Source organism: Rhinatrema bivittatum, chromosome 1 (genome assembly GCF_901001135.1).
Source record: "Rhinatrema bivittatum chromosome 1, aRhiBiv1.1, whole genome shotgun sequence".
NCBI classification, from domain to species: domain Eukaryota; kingdom Metazoa; phylum Chordata; class Amphibia; order Gymnophiona; family Rhinatrematidae; genus Rhinatrema; species Rhinatrema bivittatum.
In genome coordinates this window covers 224291753-224312281 of record NC_042615.1, presented here as the reverse complement: position 1 = coordinate 224312281, position 20529 = coordinate 224291753, and the positions used below count along the sequence as shown (strand labels likewise).

Below are 20529 nucleotides of genomic sequence, written 5' to 3'. Positions count from 1 at the left end.
AAGCAGAGACTTGGGTCAGGCTGATATAATCCGACGGATTCGGTAAAAGCTGCAGCATTTTCCCCCCTCAAGCATGTGCACCAGCGAGGAGTAATGACCAAATGCTATCAGGTATTACTGCACAAACAAATTGGTCCGGATGCAGTAAGCATTGTCTCCATAGGTGCAAATTGGGCGGGGGGGGGAGTGAGGCGGGAAACAAACTTTAATGCATCAAGCCCTTTCCCTTGGTGCTTCAGAGAAAAACGTCAAATAACTTCTCTTAAATAATCCAATAGTCCGAGCAGCTTGGGTGGAGTGCTTCCCAAACCCGTGTGCCTTCAGCCCGGATCGGGCGTGCCACAGGAAAGTCACCACTGCTTGATGCTCAGATCCAGGCGGCCAGCACCCGGGCTCTGCTCTCAGCACCTTGCAGCATCAAGAAACACCAGCGGTGACTCTTGAACACGTGGGAGCTCCTTTCAGACAGCACGTGTAAATCATGCGAGCATCTTCTTCCTAGTTACAGCACAAGAGTCCCGGCGTGTGGTAATTAAGGAGCAGCTTGCAGGGCATGGACAGCTGGGACCCGCACACAGCCCCTCCTCATCCTCCCGTGTCCCGAGCCGCCTCTGTCCTGTCCCCAGGCTGAATGAGATGGGGAGAGCTGCAGGGAGAGGTAATTAAGGAGCAGCTTGCATGGCACGGACAGCTGGGACCCGCACACAGCTCCTCCTCATCCTCCCGTGTCCCGAGCCGCCTCGGTCCTGTCCCCAGGCTGAATGAGATGGGGAGAGCTGCAGGGAGCACTCGATGCGACTTACTCCGAGTGCTGGGAGCAGCAGTAATGAAGGAGCTCTGGAAGCCACATGAGGAAGTCCAGATAAAAAACGTAGGCCCTGATTTCCTAAACCTTTTCTCCCATTCCGTTTCTAGGGGGGGAAAAAAGCTTAGTAAATCAGGTCCTTAGCTGGCTGCCCGCCCTTATCCTGCATTTGTATATAGAGAGGGAGCTGGTCCATCATGACAGGTTGATGGTGTCTCCTCTCCCCCCCCTCTCTCCTTGTGTTTTAAAATTTGAAAGAGTCTGATGGGGCTTTCAGTGCTTCCCTAGCTCTTCTACTGGCCACGAGTCCTTTCCATGCCTACACTGCCTGTCCATGGAGGCTGGTGTGCCACACTACATGTTTGTTAATGTAGGAGTGCCTTGGAAACACGAGCATATAAATTCCTTTAATTAAACAAAACACTATCTGCACCCCCCCCCCACCCCCCTCCATGTCTTTTACCCAACCTCACAAGCCCATTCCTACCGCTCCCTTCTGTATCTGCCCCAAGCATGCTCACTGATCTTAGGGTTGAAACCATGGCTCCACCATGCAGGTCACCCCAGCCATCTTGGAAACCTGATGCCACCATACCGGTGTTGTTAGGGTTCCAACCAGAGTTGCTGCACGCCAGTTAACCTAGCCCTCCCAGAGACCTAATGCCGTTGCCTACCGCTCTTTGCCCCGTTTGCTTGGGAGTTTCCATTTTTCCGCGTATGTAGCACTTTTCTCCCCCAAAGGGGACCCCCGCTCATTGTCCCTCTAAAGTTCTGCATGGTACAGCAAACACTCAAGCCCCTCCTTCGTTTCCTTTACCCAATACCTCCCCCCACCAGCTCAAATTCTGGCCTGCTTTTTAGCTGCAGCGGCCTCTGCCGGTAGGACTATTCCAGGAACCTACCACCCTTCTCAGGGAAAGCGTTTTCTCATGTTACCTCTGAACCTTCCTACCTGTAATTTCACATCATGAAGTCCTTGCCCTCTAATTTCTATCTCTATGAAAATTGCAGCTTCTGGTATTTTATTTAATCCTGTCAAATACTTGAAGTTTTCTTTTCCTGCCGATAACATCTCTGCCTATGCAACTGAGGTTATTACATTGACCAGCTACCTCCAGGTCCTCCGAGATGGTTACTCCTAGATCTTTCTTGCTGGATAGTTTCCAGTTCTTCCCCTCCAACTAATATGTGGCTTACAGAATTATTTTTTTTTAATCTATATGCACGATTTATACTTTTTAACATGGAAACTAAATTTTCCAAAAACTCTTTTCCACTTTTTCCAAGCTCTCTGTTTTTCTTCCCCACTCCTTTTGGATGTGTCTCTTCTGTCATAGACTTCCATCTCTTCTGAAAAGGAACGTATCTTTCCCTCCACTTCCTCCGCAAGGTCACTAACAAAAACACTGAAAAGAACCAGACCTAAATACCAAGCCCTGGGCCATCCTGCTGACAACGTTTCCTTTGGCTGAGCAGATTCCATTACCACTGTTGCTCAACCAGTTCACACTCAGTTCACATCTTTCTGGCCCACTCTCATACTGTTCAGATTGATCAGTCTTCTAGGCAGAATCGTGTCAAAAGCCCTACTGCATCCGATTAGGCTTCTGAAACGGCGTTTAATGCTGGTGCGACTAATTTGCTGTTCTTTTCACCTCAGAAGACCAAGGATCACACTTTGAACGCTGAAGGTTAACTAAAACAGAGATGCATCACTGTTCAGGTGCTTTACTTCAAGATGTCATGACCAGTGAGGATCCCTTGCCCTCTCTCGGCATCAGGCATGCCAGAAAATATTTAACAAATGTGCAAGCAATCTGATTATGCAGGCATATTTTAAAAACATGAGTATTGAATTCTTAGGTGGTAAGGTCAGGGTATGCCCTGACCTTGCCAGAAGTACTCAGATTAGATGCAACGCTTTTCTTTCTTTAAAGCCTAGCGTCATGGCATTGGGGGCAACTATGGTTGTAAAATACCCATGTAAATGTGTAATAAAACAGGGAAATGTTTTTATTTTCTTTGAGGTATCTCAATTGCAAGATTTTCTGAATGCTAGGATGCGGATATCTTTAAAGATGGAGGTGTAAGTAATTAGTATATTGTTGAAACTTTCATGAATATCCAAATTATTCTACTATGTTTAAAAAAAAAAACCAAAAAAAAAAACTTTTTCCTCACTTACAAATTTCATCCTCTTGGAATTGCCTCTATGATGTCTAGTTTTTGAACAAATATGTTTACTTCTTATCTGTAAGTTGTGTAATTAGAATATATGTTCAAAACTTTAATATTTCATTTTGCAAAGTTGATTCTTACTTTGTAATAGTTTTGAAAAACTAATTAAAAAAAAAACAGCTGTGCAAGCTACTCAACCTCAAAATGCTGGACAGACTGTACCTGCCCTACTCTCACTCTGTAAAATGAAGCCGAGTGCAGGGGTGGGGGGTCCCATGGAGGAGGTGGGGCGTTGGATTTAGTTTGTATCAGTGATTCCCAGGTAAGAATCGAGGCTGGGAATGGGAGGGTGGAAACAGGTGCAAAGTTGCCCAGATGTGTAAAATTCTGCATTTGGCATCTAACTAGGCAGAGGAGTCACCACCAATGTCAAGGGATCAGTTCAGGGTAAGAAGCCACCACAGAGGTTGAGGGCCTGAGTGAAGAATCTGCTGCTGCCACCAGCAGGGCCCCAGCTGAGATACCACAACCCAGACCTGCTCTCTGTTTCTAGTATTCTGGGAGTGGGGAGAGGGTGTCTGGAGAGAAATTAGAAAAGAGAGCAAAGAAAACAAAATGTGAAAAAGGAAAAGCAGCATAAAGAAAAATTGAAAAAATTATAAAATGCAAAACAAAAAGTGAAAAAGCAAAAAAAAAAAGAGGGGTGGGGAGAATTTCTGGCTAGAATGTAATTCTATAAACATTTTTCCATCCTTCGTGGGAATACAAAGTACATATTATAATAGGTCTAGTTTTGTGTAGTCATAAAAGGTCCTGTCTCATAATGTGATTACTAATGATTACTATCTTATCTGTATTTAACAGTCTCTCTGCTTCTCCTCAGTTTGTAATTGCTATGCATACAATATGCACAAGGTAATTTATTAATTCCGCATCCATATGGGTAATGCAATAAAGAATTTGGGAGGAGGGGAACAGTCAAGTATAATTTAATTCATTGCTTGAACAATCTCAATAAAAAAATGTTCAAGCAAAAATAGTTTGTTTGTTTTTTTACATTTATAAATAGAAAAGGTTTCTATGGGGCAATTTCATTTATAAACAAAATGAGAGCTGCTGGCAATATCAAGAGATATTGCTTGATGCTTCTATCCACTACTCACTGTGCTGCTCAGTAAGTCACTTAATCTAGATTTGAGCCTGGAGAGGTGAAGCTTTGCAGGGAAGGAAGCATGTAACCATGTGATGTATCTTATAACAATAGTATGCTTCGATGATGATTATATATATAATCATCCGCCTTCACAATTCCTCTTCCTTTTTGTCTACAAATTAAGCCCTGCCAAGAACCTTTTGAATTTATGGCATGTTCTAAAGCGATGCTGTTTATAAAGGAAGAACGTAGGATTTCCCTTAATGGCTGCTGCTGGCACATAAATAGTTGTGCCCTGTTACACCAGCATAATTAAGCTCTGGTGTTCACTGCCGGAGACTGTGGTAAAAGCAGTTAGCATAGCTGGGTTTAAAAAAGGTTTGGCTAGTTTCTGGATGAGAAGTCCATAAACCATTATTAACCGGACAGACTTGGGGAAAGCCACTATTTATCTCTGGGTATTAGCAGCATGGGATCTATTTACTGTCTGGGATCCTGCCAGGTACTTGTGACTTGGGGATTGGCCACTGTTGGAAACTGGGGACTGGGCTTGATGGACCTTTGATCTGACCCATTAAGGCAAATCCTACGTTCTTCCTTTATAAACAGCATCGCTTTAGAACATGCCAAAAATTCAAAAGGTTCTTGGCAGGGCTTAATTTGTAGACAAAAAGTAAGAGGAATGGTGAAGGCGGATGAGACTGTGGAGCCAGGGCCAGGACTGGGGTGAATTCTCTCTCTCTCACACACACACACACACACACACACACACACACATACAGTGAACACACTCTTAACATGCTCAAGGAGCATGGGTAGCGAAAGGAAAGCTAGGGCTGCAAGGTCACTGGGGTGAAGAGGAGAAGCTGGGTCTCTCTCTCTAGCCCCCTCCCTCTCTGCCCTGCTAATCCTGATCTTCTGTTCCCAGCCCTCTGTAAATTCCCCAGTGGTCTTTGTCCCCCCTATCGGTCCTAAAGCCTCTGTCTAACCCCTATCCTTGGTGTCCTTGAGCTTCTCTGGCAACTCCTCTCCCTCCTTGGCCAGTAAGGTACAGGCACCCTCTTCAAGTCAGAACCAGCTAACATTCCTCTGCCTTGGAAGGTGAAACTAGACTGGTGTGCATGGTCCACTGTCCTCAGTCTTCTTGGACAAGGGTGCGGGGGACAGGAATTCAGAAGTATGGCCTGCTCTTTGCCTCCTTGAAAGTGGGGGAAAAAAGGGAGCAATGCCACATGCTCACATCAATCACTCTTTTGTCTCTTCCTCCCCTTACCATACACAATCCTATCCCCGCCCCCCTCTTTTATCCATTCTCCACCCCCCCCTGATCACTTCACTCACAGATTGCCCCCATTGATCTTACATCTCATAACCCCTTCAATCCCACACCACCTTTGATCCCCAACTCAATTTCACATTCTTCCCACATAACCCATAGACCCCTCTGATCCCTTCACTCATTTTTCTCTCCTACATCCCATCACCCACTTGCCCTCTCGTCCCTCTGATCCCCTCACTCACTCTTGCCCCACTACATCTCCTTTGCCACCCTCCAATCTCATCACTTATCTCCCCCCCCCCCTCACATCCCCTTTCACCCTCTTCAACGTAGTCACCAGCAGCAGAGGTGGCAGAGCCTACGATACCATCGTGATAAGCAGGAAACCAAAACGCACAGCAATGGGGTTTGGCAGGCATTCACCCCATTTTTTTTTTTTTTTACCTTGGTTGTTCTCCATCACAGCCTCCTCAATTGTGCTAGGAAATTGAATAAAACAGAGTCACGTGGTTGTCCTCACCTCAAAGATGGGCCGATACAGTAAAAATCGCGGGAGAGCGCCTGCTCTCCTGTGGGCGCGATACAGTAAATTAATTTATTTAAATTAGGGTCCACAGTAAAAAGAGGCGCTAGGGACACTAGCGCGTCCCTAGCGCCTCTTTTTGGACAGGAGCGGCGGCTGTCAGCGGGTTTGACAGTGGATGCTCAATTTTGCTGGCGTCGGTTCTCGAGCCCGCTGACAGCCACGGGTTCGGAAACCGGACGCCGGCAAAATTGAGCGTCCGGTTTTCGACCCACAGGCCCATTTTAGTTATTAATTTTTTTAACTTTTGGGGCCTCCGACTTAATATCGCCATGATGTTAAGTCGGAGGGTGCACAGAAAAGCAGTTTTTACTGCTTTTCTGTGCACTTCCCTGGCGCTGACAGAAATTAACGCCTACCTTTGGGTAGGCGCTAATTTCTTTAAGTAAAATGTGCAGCCTGGCTGCTCATTTTACTTACTGTATCGCGCGGGAATGACTAATAAGGCCATCAACAAGCATTTGCATGCTTGGGGGGGGGGGGGGTTGGATGCCCGTTTTCGACGTGCTATTACCCCTTACTGAATAAGGGGTAAAGCTAGCGCGTCAAACGCACGTCCAAATGCCGGTTAATGGTGCGCTCCATCGGAGCGCACTGTACTGTATCGACCTGAGAGTAAGCAGGGCCAAAACTCTCGGTTCTGCTCTGCTTCCTTAATGATCCCATGCAACTACTGGCTCTGTTCAGTTTCGGCAGGGTAGCCAGAACTGAATTACACTGATAGCTCTGCTCCGCTTTCTTGGGTCTCAGAAAAAAAAAAAAAAAGATGAGAAGAGTTGGAATCTGTTTGCAAAATCCTGGTGGAAAAGGAAACGCGTGTGCGGAGGAGGGAAAAGGCGGGGGTACAGAAAAGAGGACAAGTGACCTAAAAATATCAAAAGGACTTTTTCATTCAAGAGAGAGAGATTTTTCCCAGGGGGAAGTGTCTGCGGAACATGAGAGCGAATGGCCTCTAGTGCATCATATTCAGGAAGGCTGGTCGAACAAACACCCCCTCAGCCTCTCCCTAGTTTAACAGGTTTAAATAAAAACAAGGAAGTGACAGTGCTCTCCACACAAACATTTCCATCTTTAAAAGCAGCAGTGCTGTGAAACTTGTTTACAATAATGCAGCTGGCCATAAAAACCAGATTTTGGGCAAGAAGGGGAGAACAGAACAAAAATAAATAAATAAAATTTGCGATTATTAATATTGCAGTCTCCCCATCCATAGGGTTTCCTTTAGCAATCTAAATAAATTAGGATGCCGCCTTGCTGACCTTCATCACAACCATATAAAAGCATCAACACAGAGATATGTAAAGTAGGAGAAACAGCAACCTCCACTGAAGAAGAGCCTCAAGAAAGCCAATTTTAAACCACTTGGGAAAGGCATACTCCTCTTTGGAGTACCCTAAAGTTCCTGGTGTGTCCTTTGTCAGGCATGCTTTTCTGCTCACCACTATGTGGCCAATGCAATAGAGTACGCTCGGCCAAGGGCACAACTTGATGCACGGTTGGACCTGCCAGAATAACTCCCGATACGGTAATGGGATTAGTGCATCCAAAACGCTCATCCAAACAAGCACGCAGCTAACATAGCGCTCATCACATGTAAGTGCCATGCACGTAAGGCCAGTAGCTATTACCCTATGGGGCGGGGGGCAGGTGGAAAATCACTGTGCGCCCGACACGCAGCTTTTAACACGGAAAATTTAACACCAGCCCTGAAGCTGGTGTTAAGTTTTGCCGCGCGTCAAGGGCTGAACTAAAAAACCCCAAAATACTGCTTTTCGGTGGTCCCTGCCACTTAGTATTGTTACGATACTAAAGTAGGAGGAACCACAAAAAGCAGCATCATGAAAAAATAAAAATAAAAAGGCTCGACAAAAAAAAAAAAAAAAAGGATGCATAGGAATAAGACCAGAAGAAAAAACAGAGCCAAGAACAGGCAATGGGCTTGGTTTACTAAGCTTTCTCTGCCGCCCCCCCAGACAAAGAACCAAAAAAAAAAAGTCTCATTAAATTAGGTCGTCTCCTCTGCCCATTCCTGATGCTGTATCACACAGTCTATCCTATCTCAGGCTTTGCCTTCACATCCAAGCAGAGGCGTAGCGAGGATCTCCCGCGCCCGGGGCCAATTAATTTATTAAAATCTCATATTCCTTTCACAAAGCGTTCAGTGTTGTCTCCCCTGTGCGGCCACCCCCCCTTCCCATCTTCTCCACCCCCCGCCCCCATCAACCACCAGCACAGCCTCACCATGCAGGGCCAATGTTAGACTTTTCTGCAGCCCTGTGCAATTACTGGGCTGGCCCCTCCTTTCTGGGTTTTTTTTTAACATTTAATTTGTATTCTTTTACTAATCAGGGTCAGTGCAAGGGTGTTAGGCACCCTAAGGGGCCGATGCAATACAGTGCGCTCAGCTGAGCGCACTGTATAACCCGCACTCCGACATGGGTTAAATAGGCGCTAATCCACCCCGAGTTTACCGGCGTCGGTCTTCATAACCGGCAGCCGCGACCCCCTAACTTGAGTATTGCATGGCACCCCCCTTGCATGACTTTGTTCCAGCCTTCCCCCTACCACAGCCCTCTCCACACACAATTTCAAATTATGCATTTATACTAAAAGATTTTACATGAAAAAAAAAACCCACACAAATTACAGTCTTATTAAGTAAGAATATCACAACAGCATGTATATTATAATTACATGCACAGATGTTGTGCCAAACAGAAAATCCTGCATAAAAGCCATAAGAACATAAGAGCATGCCATGCTGGGTCAGACCAAGGGTTCATGAAGCCCAGCATCCTGTTTCCAACAGTGGCCAATCCAGGATACAAGTACCCAAACACTAAGTAGATCCCATGCTACCACTGCCAGTAATAGCAGCAGCTATTCCCTAAGTCAACTTGATTAATAGCAGTTAATAGACTTCTCCTCCAAGTCAAAAAGACTCTTGAAACACATTTGGTATTAGGACTATTGTAACACATGTTGGGTGCGTGCTTGGTCTTCTGAAAGCCATGAGCAAGCTAAATTACAATTACAATATTATAAACCTCCCAATCCAAAACAGAACTAACCGTCAGCACTCAAACAGTTATAACCCTATGAAAAGGTGACCCTGCAAACATTACACTAGGCCCTAAAACACCAATACACCTCCTATTAGGAAAACTGAACAAAGCAAGCTTCTATAGATCCCTACATAGAAATGACACATTAATAGAATATCTAACCTCAATTACACATGCAGAACACAGACAGACCCTTACCAAATACAGAATAAAGGATCACAAAATAGAACCAGCAATATGCAGACCAAAACTGAAACGGAAGCCCCAAGAAGCCAGACTCTGTGTGTAACAATGGAAAAACAGAACCACGATTCCTCATAAAACAAATAAAAAAATCAAGAAACATAAAGCAGCAATTATAATTGTAAAATCATTCTAATAAAAGAATATTTTAAAACTACTGACAAATAGAATAACTTCTATTAATTGAGGTGATATACATTTAAAATTTCCCAAGCACCAATAAAATATTTCAAAACAGCACACATATCAAAAAACTATCCAATAATTAAAACTAATAAGTATTAAAAAAAACAAAACAAAAACACTGCTGTAAATACCTGGGAACTCTTGATTTCCAGTCACCCTGAGATTGTCAGGGATTAGGGGGCTAGGGGGATACACAAGCTTTATCCTCTCTCACACACAAAATCACATATTCATTCTCTCTCACACACACACTGTCATATATACATACATGCTCTCATACACACAAAAGCTCTCACTCCCCCAGATTCCCTCATTCACAGGCTCTCACCCACACAGACCCCCAGGCAAGGCCCCATTCTCTCTCTCCCACGCCTCCAGATCAGTCCCCATTCTCTCTCTCTCTCTCTCACATACACCCAGACAGATCCCCATTCTCACATACACAGGCCCCCAGGCAGGCACCCATTCATTCACACACAGACAGACACCCCCCCCCCCAAGGCAGGCACCCCACACACAGACAGACCCCCCCCCCCCAGGCACCCATTCATTCACATTCACACACAAGCTCCCATTCATACACACACTGATGGTAGGCCCCCTCTCTTTGTTTTGCCGGCAGCCTCAGAGCTTCCCTCTCCTCTGCTGCTGTCGTCATCGTCATAGCCGCGTGGCTGTTGGGGAGGAGCCGATCATTTATCGCTCATTCTGATTCCTCTCTGCAGGCCCCGCCGTATTAAAAATTTGCGGGGCTAGCACTTGCTCCATGCTGATCTCATGCAACGCAAGATCAGCATAAAGAACGTGCTACTCTCGCGAATTCTTATACTGTGGACCTGCACTATTTTTCGGCTGCTGGTGGGGTCAGGTCCATCGGGGGCCGCATGCACCTTCCCCCGCAGTATGGAACGTCCCGGGTCACTAGGGCTGACAGCCCCCCCGAAAGCTTATTTGCGGTGCCCTCAGCACTCTAGGCGTCCGCGGGCTGCCTCCTCTTCTGCTGCCGGGCAGCCTCTTCTTCTGCCGCTAGATGGGATCGGCTCCCCTGGCGGCTACGGGGCCTCCTCTTCTTCCTGGATGGGATTCGATTCCCCTGCCCCCAGGCGCCCGGGGGCCTTGGCTCCCTCCCCCCACGCCACTACATCCAAGGATCCTGTCTGCATATCACATGCTCTTTTAAATTCTGCTACCATTTTGGCTTTCACTAAGAGGCTGTACTATGCATATACTACCCTATGTGTGAAGAACATTTCTTTGTGGCATTCTTGAGTCTATCCCCTTATTACCTTTTTATTTTTTTTAAATTCAAGTCATTATAGTTAATTAACCAAAAACTAGAAATAAATGAAGTACTACAGCACTCATGCAACTCACTGACGGTATTTTTGTGTCATTTAAAGATCATGCCCACAAGTCAAAAAGCATTAAATTAATTGCATTTCTCACATCACCCGTAAACTGAGGAGTCAGAAGAGAGATAGTAAGTGTGTACTCTTTATGACACGGCAAAAAAGAGAGGGTTGGGATAAAACAATGTCATGCTGACACAAGGAAGAAACTTTGTATTTGCAAAAAAAAAAAAAAGGTGCAGGATCGAAAATTAGTATAGTTATGATAAAAATTAAAAAATATCCCCTTTACAGTTATGCTACACAAAAATTCACAAGATGACTCAAAAACACATGCCTGGAGTCTGTGATTCAGAACTGAAGCAGGTAACTGGGGATTTTTCTTAAAGAGCTGTTAAGAGGGAGGGAAGCAGAGAACCTTTTTCTTCCGGGGATTGCAAAATAGATGCAAGTACAATATGGCCACAACAAGCTAGGTGTGGACAAATTGTTTCCTTCTTTTGCTATGTGGAAAGTGGAAGTGGGAATTTTAGTTCATCTAAATGTCACATCAGGGGAGTAAGAGCTAATCAGAGCTAAAATCTTACAATTATTTTTTATTGCAAAACAAATGAAATCAGACAGACAATGTTGTAAAAACTGACCTCAAGGTTTTAAGTTACAAAATGTCTCAGTGAGAAGACAGAATGGCATTGGCACTCCTGTAGTTTTTACTCAAAATAGCCAAGCTGAGACTCGGCTGCACATCAGATAGACAGAATCTCTCTAGGCCAGAACTTTACCACTGTTCAGAAGACCACTCATGAATGGCAAGATCTAAATATGTATTTGGGAGTCATTATTACATAGCAACCTAATGAAACTCAAAATGTGGCAGTGCTTAAATAGAGGCAGGTATTGTCTCATGAAAATCTTTTACATCTACAACACTGTGAAACCAAACTATTGTACTAGGCCCTGATCTTTCCTGGTTCAGGACCATAAACAGTTGAAGTGCACAGGAGAAGGAAGGAACAGGTTAACAAAAAAAAAAAAAAAAAAAGTTTCATCCAGTATTTCGTTGGGCACCTTTGGGTTTCCAGCTCAGTCAAAATACAAGGATTTTGGTGCCATTAGCCTTCCTTTGCAGCTACCTGTGTAACAAATCTTACCCTCCCCCGCCACCTTATATCCCCTCCCAATTTACTGTCATTGCAGCGGCAGCAGTCCCTGGTTGGCAGCTAAGCATCAGCATTCTTTTCACAGCCCTGCACTAATGGGCCTTAAACCTGGCTACCAGGTGTTACCATTGCATATCGCTACTATTTATAATTACTAAAGCACTAACTACTAGACATAAACAGCACTGTACAGATACGCGTAAGAGAAGCAGTCTTTGCTCAATGAAGTTTTAGTCAAGAAACACATTGCATGACCGATTCTCTCCCCCCCCCCCAGGGGCTGTGAACGCCGCCTCTGCAGCACCCCAAGCTTCAGTCAGCCAGATGAGTGCCAAAACCTAGGCTGGAAATCAAACGTAGGTCCCTCTGAAAACATACCGGTATATATATATTTTTTTTACAGCAGGAGATTTAATCCTTCTGCTTTGGAAAAGGTCAAATCATTATCATGCCCCCACTGACACCAGATTGACAGGGTGTTACACCCAATTCTGCACAGGTTCCCAGTCTGAGGGCTAAAAATAAACCATCCTCAGTCCATAGCTCAGAGCCTATACTCAGATTTTAGCCAAATGACCAAGAATCCCGTGGTCCGCTTCCAGAGAAATATCACTGAGCTTTTATATGAAAAATAGCTGGTGGGGAGAAGAGATCCTGAATAGTTTATCCTTGTACAGAGACTCCAAAACTGCAGCTCTGGAATGGGAGCAGCCTTCCGGGTAGGTCAAAAGAACTTTCCTGGACGAACACCACAGTATGGCTTTAAAAGCACAAAACCATGCAAACACACCCGCAGAACGTGTTACACAAATATCTTTCCAATATCATGTGATTTCGTGGGGGTGCGAAAGGGAAGGAGAGTAACCGAACTTTTTTTTTTTTTTTAAGTGGCAGGAAAACGGGTCTGTATGGAATAGCTCGGGAGATAAGTTTAAGTGCAACAATCTACCAACACACAAATGTGGCAAAGAGGGTGGGTTTGCTTCACAAAGACCAATTAATTTAAGCCATCGGATCTTGCTTTTCAGCCCTGAAATGCCAGCCCACTATATTCCCACTCACCTTAAATATTCTCAGTCATGGGTTTTGTTATCTTAACTTAAAGCCTCTTATTTGCTTTTTTTTTCTGTGTGTTATCTGTTCTGATTAGCTTATAAACTCCAGGGAGTAAGGACTGTCCCTTGCATATCTTTGTACAGCAGCTGCATATACGCTATATAAATCGTAACGCCTTGTGCGTACCTCCCCCTCCCTGTTTTCTCACAGGAGCTGCATGCAGTTCTTCACCTCTACCATGAATTTGCCCGAGAGGTCGCTAGCTTCCCGCCTCCTCGCCGTCACCCGCTTACCTGGCCCAGGGCCGCCACCTTCTCCTGCGCGCTCCTCTCCGTCTCCCTCAGCTGCTGTTTGGCGCTGCTCAGCTGCTCCATTAAGCTCTCCACCAGGGAAGGGGCGGGCGCGAGCAGGGCGCCGTGGGACGGCGGGGTCGCTGCTGCCGCCGCCGCCTCCTCGTCGCCCTCTCCCTGGGCCCGGCTCCGCAGGCGCGCGATGAGCTCGTCCTTGCGCGCGAGCTGCGAGCGCGCCTCGTGGTAGAAGGTGCTCAGCGTGTTGTAGCTTTGCACTTTGCTCCTCAGCGCGCGGTTCTCCCGGTGCAGCCGCTCCACCGTCTCCTCCAGCTGCTTAAAGCGCGCCACCAGCGGGTCCGTGCTCCTGTCGCTGATGGAGGACATGATGCTTCGTGCCACACAAAAGCAAGGAAAACTAACAAATAATAATTTTAAAAAACCCCACACCAAACCGTTTTGGCTCCGATGCTAAAATAATTTAATGAAAACGTGCGGTGAGTTCAACAAGCCGCAATCCGAAAGAGCACGGAATAGCAAATAGCAGTGGCTCTTTCTGCCTCGGCCTCCTCTCCTACTGAAGGAAACAATATCCGCACGCAGAGCTCACACTGCACCCAAGCCGCCAGCAGTGCGCTATAAGGCGGGAGGAGGAGGAGCACCTACCCTGAGAGCAAGGAGAATAACAATAATAATAATAATATGAAAAGATAGTGACTGTAACGCTTCCGTTCAGGGTTGCTAAAGAGCGTGCGCACGCGCGCTCTCTGCTCCGCCCCGGCGCCAGGGCCGGGAATTTCCTCTACGGGCTTCCCCCACCGCCGCCGCTGGTTGTGTGCGTACTTTTTTTGGACTTTTACTAGCAAGAAGAAGGAATAAAAAGCAGACTATGCCAGACGAAGATTTCTCAACGGTAGCTCAGCTGTTCCCTGCTTCCGCCCCGGGGTCTGCTTACTGTCAACTCCTCCAGCCGACCCCCTTTTTGAGGATAGGGTGGCCAACTTTTCCGTGGACCATAACTGGACCCCCTACTAAACTTCATGCTTTGGGAGAGGAGGTTTCAGACTACTGTCAGTTGTCGATCCACTTATTACTTGATTTTCAAGCACCCCCTCAATATACTTTGTTTTATAAAATTTTATTTCAACTGCCCTCAAACACCTCAACCTCTCTCATGCAATTTTGCTCTCTTTCACAACTAAAGCCTTTCTAATACACACCCACACACACCCACCCACCCAATACACAGCCTCCTCTCTCATTTACACTTGCACACTCCCAAAGGCACAAACTCCTTTCGTACACACAGCCTCCGCTGTCAGACATACATACGGGTCTATCCTGTAAAGTGCGGCCGCGTTTACCCTGCTCCTAAGCCGCTTTTTACTCACTTTCCGGCTGCGTTAGCCCTTCCTGCAATCCTGAATCCCCTTTAACCTACTCCTACCGCGTCCTAAATTCACCGGGCAACCCCTTCCGCACGCGGCATGCATATTGCATGCAAACGAGCGAATTAGCTATTCCCTAGCATCCCGTAACCCGCGCCCCGACTATCGCTAGTTTTCCCTGCCGTTTTGTTGTGCGTTTAACCTGCAAACTTACCGCCTACCCTGACCCCGACCCCTGCGGTAGAGGCAGGGGTAAGGGTAGGTGGCAAGCTTTCCCCCAGCCCCCGCTCACCTGCCCCGGCCGCGATCATGGGTGCCGGTCTCCGTGGCAGCCCCAGTCCTCTCCCCTGCTCCCAAAGCCAAAAAAAAAGCGAAAAAAACGTTGCAGCCCCCCTCCGATGTCCGGACTGGGGCTGCCACGGAGACTGCAACGGCGAAGCAACGGCGAAGAAAAAAAAACCAAAAGCAATTTTGGTTTTTTTTTGCTTCGCCGCTGTGTCTCTCCTCCTCCCGGAGCAGGGCGCGAAAAGCAGCCTTGCTCCGGGAGAAGGAGAAGAGACACAGCGGCGAAGCAAAAAAAAAAACCAAAAGCAATTTTGGTTTTTTTTTCAAAAAGCGACAATTTTGGTTTTTTTCCAAAAGCGACTTACTTTTGGGATCTGTCAAGATCCCAAAAGTAAGTCGCTTTTGGACGCCTGCAGAACTTACTTTTTTGAAGCCATCAGCAGGAACACGATCATAGCTCCTCCCGACGAAGACAAAGATGGCCGCCTGCACGGGAGAAAGCTGCAATTGGCCGCTGAAGACGTGACGTCACGACGTTTGGCGTCACGGGATGTGACGCCACGTCTTGAGCGGCCAATTGTACGCTTCCCCCCGTGCAGGTGGCCATCTTTCTTCGTCGGGAGGAGCTATGATCGTGTTTGCTGATGGCTTCAAAAAAGTAAGTTCTGCAGGCGTCCAAAAGCGACCTACTTTTGGGATCTTGACAGATCCCAAAAGTAAGTCGCTTTTGGAAAAAAACCAAAATTGTCGCTTTTTGAAAAAAAAAACCCAAAATTGCTTTTGGTTTTTTTTTGCTTCGCCGCTGTGTCTCTTCTCCTTCTCCCGGAGCAAGGCTGCTTTTCGCGCCCTGCTCCGGGAGGAGGAGAGACACAGCTGCGAAGCAAAAAAAAAACAAAACCAAAAGCAAGAAGTAAGTCGCTTTGCCGCTTCCCTCCTCCCAGAGCAACGCTGCTTTTTGCGCCCTGCTCCGGGAGGAGGGAAGCGGCAAAGCGACTTACTTCTTGCTTTTGGTTTGTTTTTTTTTGCTTCGCCGCTGTGTCTCTCCTCCTCCAAAAGCAAGAAGTAAGTCGCTTCGCCGCTTCCCTCCTCCCGGAGCAAGGCTGCTTTTCGCGCCCTGCTCCGGGAGGAGGGAAGAGTGAAGCGGCGAAGCGACTTACTTTTTGGTTTTTTCGCTTTTTTTTTGCTTCGCCGCTGTCATCTTCTCCCCTTCTCCCTGGTATCTGTCATTTCAAATGACATTTGAAATGACAGATACCAGCGTGGCGTGAAGCCTTAGGCCCGCGCACCCAGGATACTGTATAGGCGCTCTATCCAGTAAAATGGGTTGCGCGGGCCTAAGGCATTACGGACGCGGTTTACACTTAAATAAAATTAGTGTTCAGGATCGAGCGGTAGGTGAGCTGCACTGTGCGTGCGGCAACCGCGGGTGCCGTAGGCACTAATGCAGCTCTTCCTACCGCTCGTTACTGGATAGACCTGAATGTAATGAATCACTGCATGCGGTAAAACGTTTGGCCGCCCAATGAATGAAGGTGCTGAAGGCTTCGAAAAAGGCACACGAAATCGCACACCCCATCGGTAAACACCGATCTATAAAGTAACAACCCTCGAAATAAAAACCTAACAAACCTAACAAAAAACCTAACGCTAGTCCCGCCTACCCGCCAGCTCAGCCAATCACAGCCGGCCCAGAGGGACTTTAAATCGCGGCTCAGCTCAGCGCCGCGCGCCAAGCGTCGCGCGCCGAAGGAGCGCGACAAAGGGGCCTGCCCCTTTGTCTCGCCCCTTCGTAGAGCCCCTAGGAGGCCCCGTGCCTTACTCGCGGAACAACCTAAATCTTCATCAAAGGCAACAGCCAGCAAAGACCCAGATTTAACCGTCTCTGCCATAGGGAATAAAAGTCCACCTCTCCAGCAAGCGTCCAGCCTCTCCAGCATTCGCCCAGCACGCGTCCAGCCTCTCCAGCAACCGTCCAGCCTCTCCAGCATTCGCCCAGCACGCGTCCAGCCTCTCCATCATTCGCCCAGCAAGCGTCCAGCCTCTCCAGCATTCGCCCAGCAAGCGTCCAACCTCTCCAGCAAGCGTCCAGCAAGTGTCCAGCCTCCCCAGCATTCGCCCAGCAAGCGTCCAGCCTCTCCAGCAAGCGTCCAGCAAGCGTCCAGCCTCTCCAGCAAGCCATAAACATTCATACAACATAGACCCCACAAATGGCCCCATTTTTCACAATTCCAATTCTCCAACATAATACTCCACCTAAAAGAATTTCTGTCCGACATGCCCAACAACACAACCTCAAATCCCTCTCTTCAATTTCAGTCTCTCCTTCCACACAACTTCTAGGCCTCACCCTTTTCTCTTTAAGCCTCTTCAATGCTCAATCCCTTACAAAAAAGTCTGTAATATTGAATGACTACCTCATCGAGGTAAAACCGGAGATATGTGCAATTACGGAAACATGGTTAAAACCAGCAGACACAGCAATAATTAATCAACTCCCTACAGAGGCGTACGACTTCTTCTCGCTACCTCGTCATAAAAAAAAGGGAGGAGGCATTCTTTTAGCAACTAAAAAGGACCTCAGATTCTCGCTACAGCAATCCAATCCCAACTCAAAACTTGAATTCGGCTTCTTCACCTCAGACAAGCTACAAATCCTTCTCGTATATGCCCCCCCCAGGACTCTTGGAATCAGATGCCTCACCACTGGTTGAATTAACCTCTTCCCTCATCAACTTTGACTCGCCAGCCATCATTCTAGGGGATTTCAACATGCACGTTGATAACCCTACTCCATCACCTAACTGTGAAACTCTCCTCACTGCTCTCACAGCGCTAGGCTTCACTCAAATAGTTAATAAACCCACCCACAAAGCCGGCCACACGTTAGACCTGATCTTCGTTAACGCTGCAATCAAGTCAGTTTCTACACCTAATTGCACAAAGGTCCCGTGGTCAGATCACTATCTCATAACTACTTCATTCTCTATAAAAGATACCAACCCGGCTTGCATTCCTTTGCCCTCCTTCAAATACAGGAAAACTTGCTCCCCTGAAGACCTTAATAATCACCTATCTCCACTACTCCACCAACTGGACCTTACTGATCCGAACGCAGCACTTCGATCATGGAACACAATTACCGAAACGATAGCCAACAAGCTATGCCCGCTTATTACAAAAAAACCACACCAGAATTCCTCCAAAAGACAGCCATGGTTCTCAGCAGAATTAAGAAAGCTCAAACTCCAACTAAGACAAAATGAGGCTAAATGGCGCAAAAACCCAGGAACCATCACCCTTTCAATCTACAAATCATCCCTGCATCAATACAAATCAAGCACCCTAAGATCCAAGAGGGACTACTACGCCTCGAAGATACACGACCTTATTTTCGATGCCAAAGCCCTCTTCAGCTATGTAGCCAACCTCACACAAGTAAACCAACCTGAGATTACACATGACCAAGCTCAATCAAAAGCAGAAGAACTAGCTCTTTTCTTCAACAACAAAATCAACACTCTCCTATCGCAGCTCCCCAAGAACTCCACTGTTCCATTAACTACTCCTCAACCCTCAATCAACTACACTCGGTTAGAAGAACTTGACACAACTTCATCCGCTGAGATCCAAAGAATTCTTAGGAAAATGAAACCATCCTCTCATCCCTCGGATCACATCCCAACCAAACTACTACTAGCAATTCCAGAATCTATCTCCAAATCCCTGGCAGACATCATAAATTGCTCCCTCACACAAGGACTCTACCCGGACAACCTCAAACTTGCCTCACTCAAACCCCTTCTCAAAAAACCAAATCTAGACCCAAACGATCCTAACAATTTCAGACCGATAGCCAACCTCCCATTCATAGCCAAGATAATGGAAAAATTGGTAAACTCTCAACTTTCAAACCACATTGAAGACAACAACCTTCTATTTCCATCACAATACGGATTCCGTAAAACCTTAAGCACGGAAACCCTCCTCATCTCTATGACTGACCACATCATCCTAGGATTAGACAAAGGACAAGCCTTCCTTCTGATACTACTCAACCTCTCGTCTGCATTTGATACGGTCAATCACTCCCTTCTCATCAACCAATTATCAGCCATAGGTATTTCAGGCACTGCCCTATCATGGTTCAAAACCTTCCTCAGCAACAGAGGTTATAAGGTCAAGATTCATAATAAAGAATCCTCTCTACACCCCGCAGCCGTAGGAGTCCCTCAGGGCTCATCCCTGTCTCCTACCCTGTTTAACATTTATCTGTTACCCTTATGTAAACTTCTCACTGACCTCAATCTCAAACATTTTCTCTACGCTGACGATATTCAGGTCCTGATCCCCATCGAAGAATCGCTCGCAAAAACAATGTCGCACTGGGAATCCTGCCTCCAAAACATCAAACATCAAAACATCCAAAAACATCAAACATCAAACAAAAACATCAAACATCAAACATCAAAAAAACAAACATCAAACATCAAAAAAACAAACATCAAACATCAAACAAAAACATCAAACATAAAAAAAAAAACAAAACATCAAACATCAAAACATCCAAAACATCAAATCGCTGGCCCCACCCTCTGGAACTCCCTCCCCACCCTCCTACGCCAAGAGACATCACTCCACAATTTCAAGAAAGGAGTCAAGACATGGCTCTTCCGACAGGCCTACCCTGACACAAACCAAACATAAATTCTTCCCTCCAGCCCCTCCCTGTCTCGACCATCCTCCGGCTGCTCCCCCCCTCCGTCAGACCCACCCCTACCCCTCTTCACTCCTAGTCACCTTCCAATCCTTTGTCTCCCAACCGCCCCCTTCTACCCCCTACCCCCCCGTACACCTTTCAATCTCCCTCAAATAACCTTTCTCCGAATGCACACCTTAGCCCAAGTAATACTGGTGGCTTTCAAGTCCTCATGAGTCCCTCCTTAAGTAAATGAAACCTGTACTTAAGTTACTGATACCTATACTCAAGTTAATGAGACCTGTGCACTCCGTCATCTGTACATAGTTTCCCTCTATTCCTATAGTTTTCATTCCTTTACTTCTCTTCTCTCTATCTGCCTTTGTTCTCCTCTCTTCCCCATCCCCACATTGTTAATTGTTATTGCCAGTTATTTATTTACTATCATTATTATAAATATTGTTTTATCGTTACACTGTATTTTCCACCTGAGTTCATTGTAAACCGGCATGATGTGCTGCACGAATGTCGGTAAATAAAAGTTAATAAATAAATAAATAAATAAAATAAATAAATAAATCAAACAACTTCTTACAAGCCTCAACCTGATACTAAACTCATCAAAAACGGAACTTCTACTCATCACTCCAGAAAACAGCTCCATCACATACACTCATCCTACCGTACTAAGCACTACACAAGTGAGAGATCTAGGAGTTCAAATTGACAATCACCTAAATATGAAAGCTAACATCAACAAAACCACCAGAGACTGCTTTTACAAGCTCCAAGTGCTGAAAAGAATACGACCTCTCT

At 46.3% G+C, this 20529-nt stretch overlaps 1 protein-coding gene across 1 annotated transcript in view; it reads right to left on the bottom strand.

Moving 5' to 3' along the window:
- TNIP2 (TNFAIP3 interacting protein 2) overlaps positions 1 to 14257 on the bottom strand; it is a 31659-nt gene extending 17402 nt beyond the window's left edge. Inside the window, exon 1 of the mRNA XM_029592119.1 lies at positions 13351 to 14257. Within this exon, the coding sequence (XP_029447979.1) occupies positions 13351 to 13731 (381 nt within the window). The 5' untranslated portion in view covers positions 13732 to 14257. The remainder of the gene's footprint in view (positions 1 to 13350) is intronic.
- Between the last annotated feature and the right edge of the window lie 6272 nt (positions 14258 to 20529).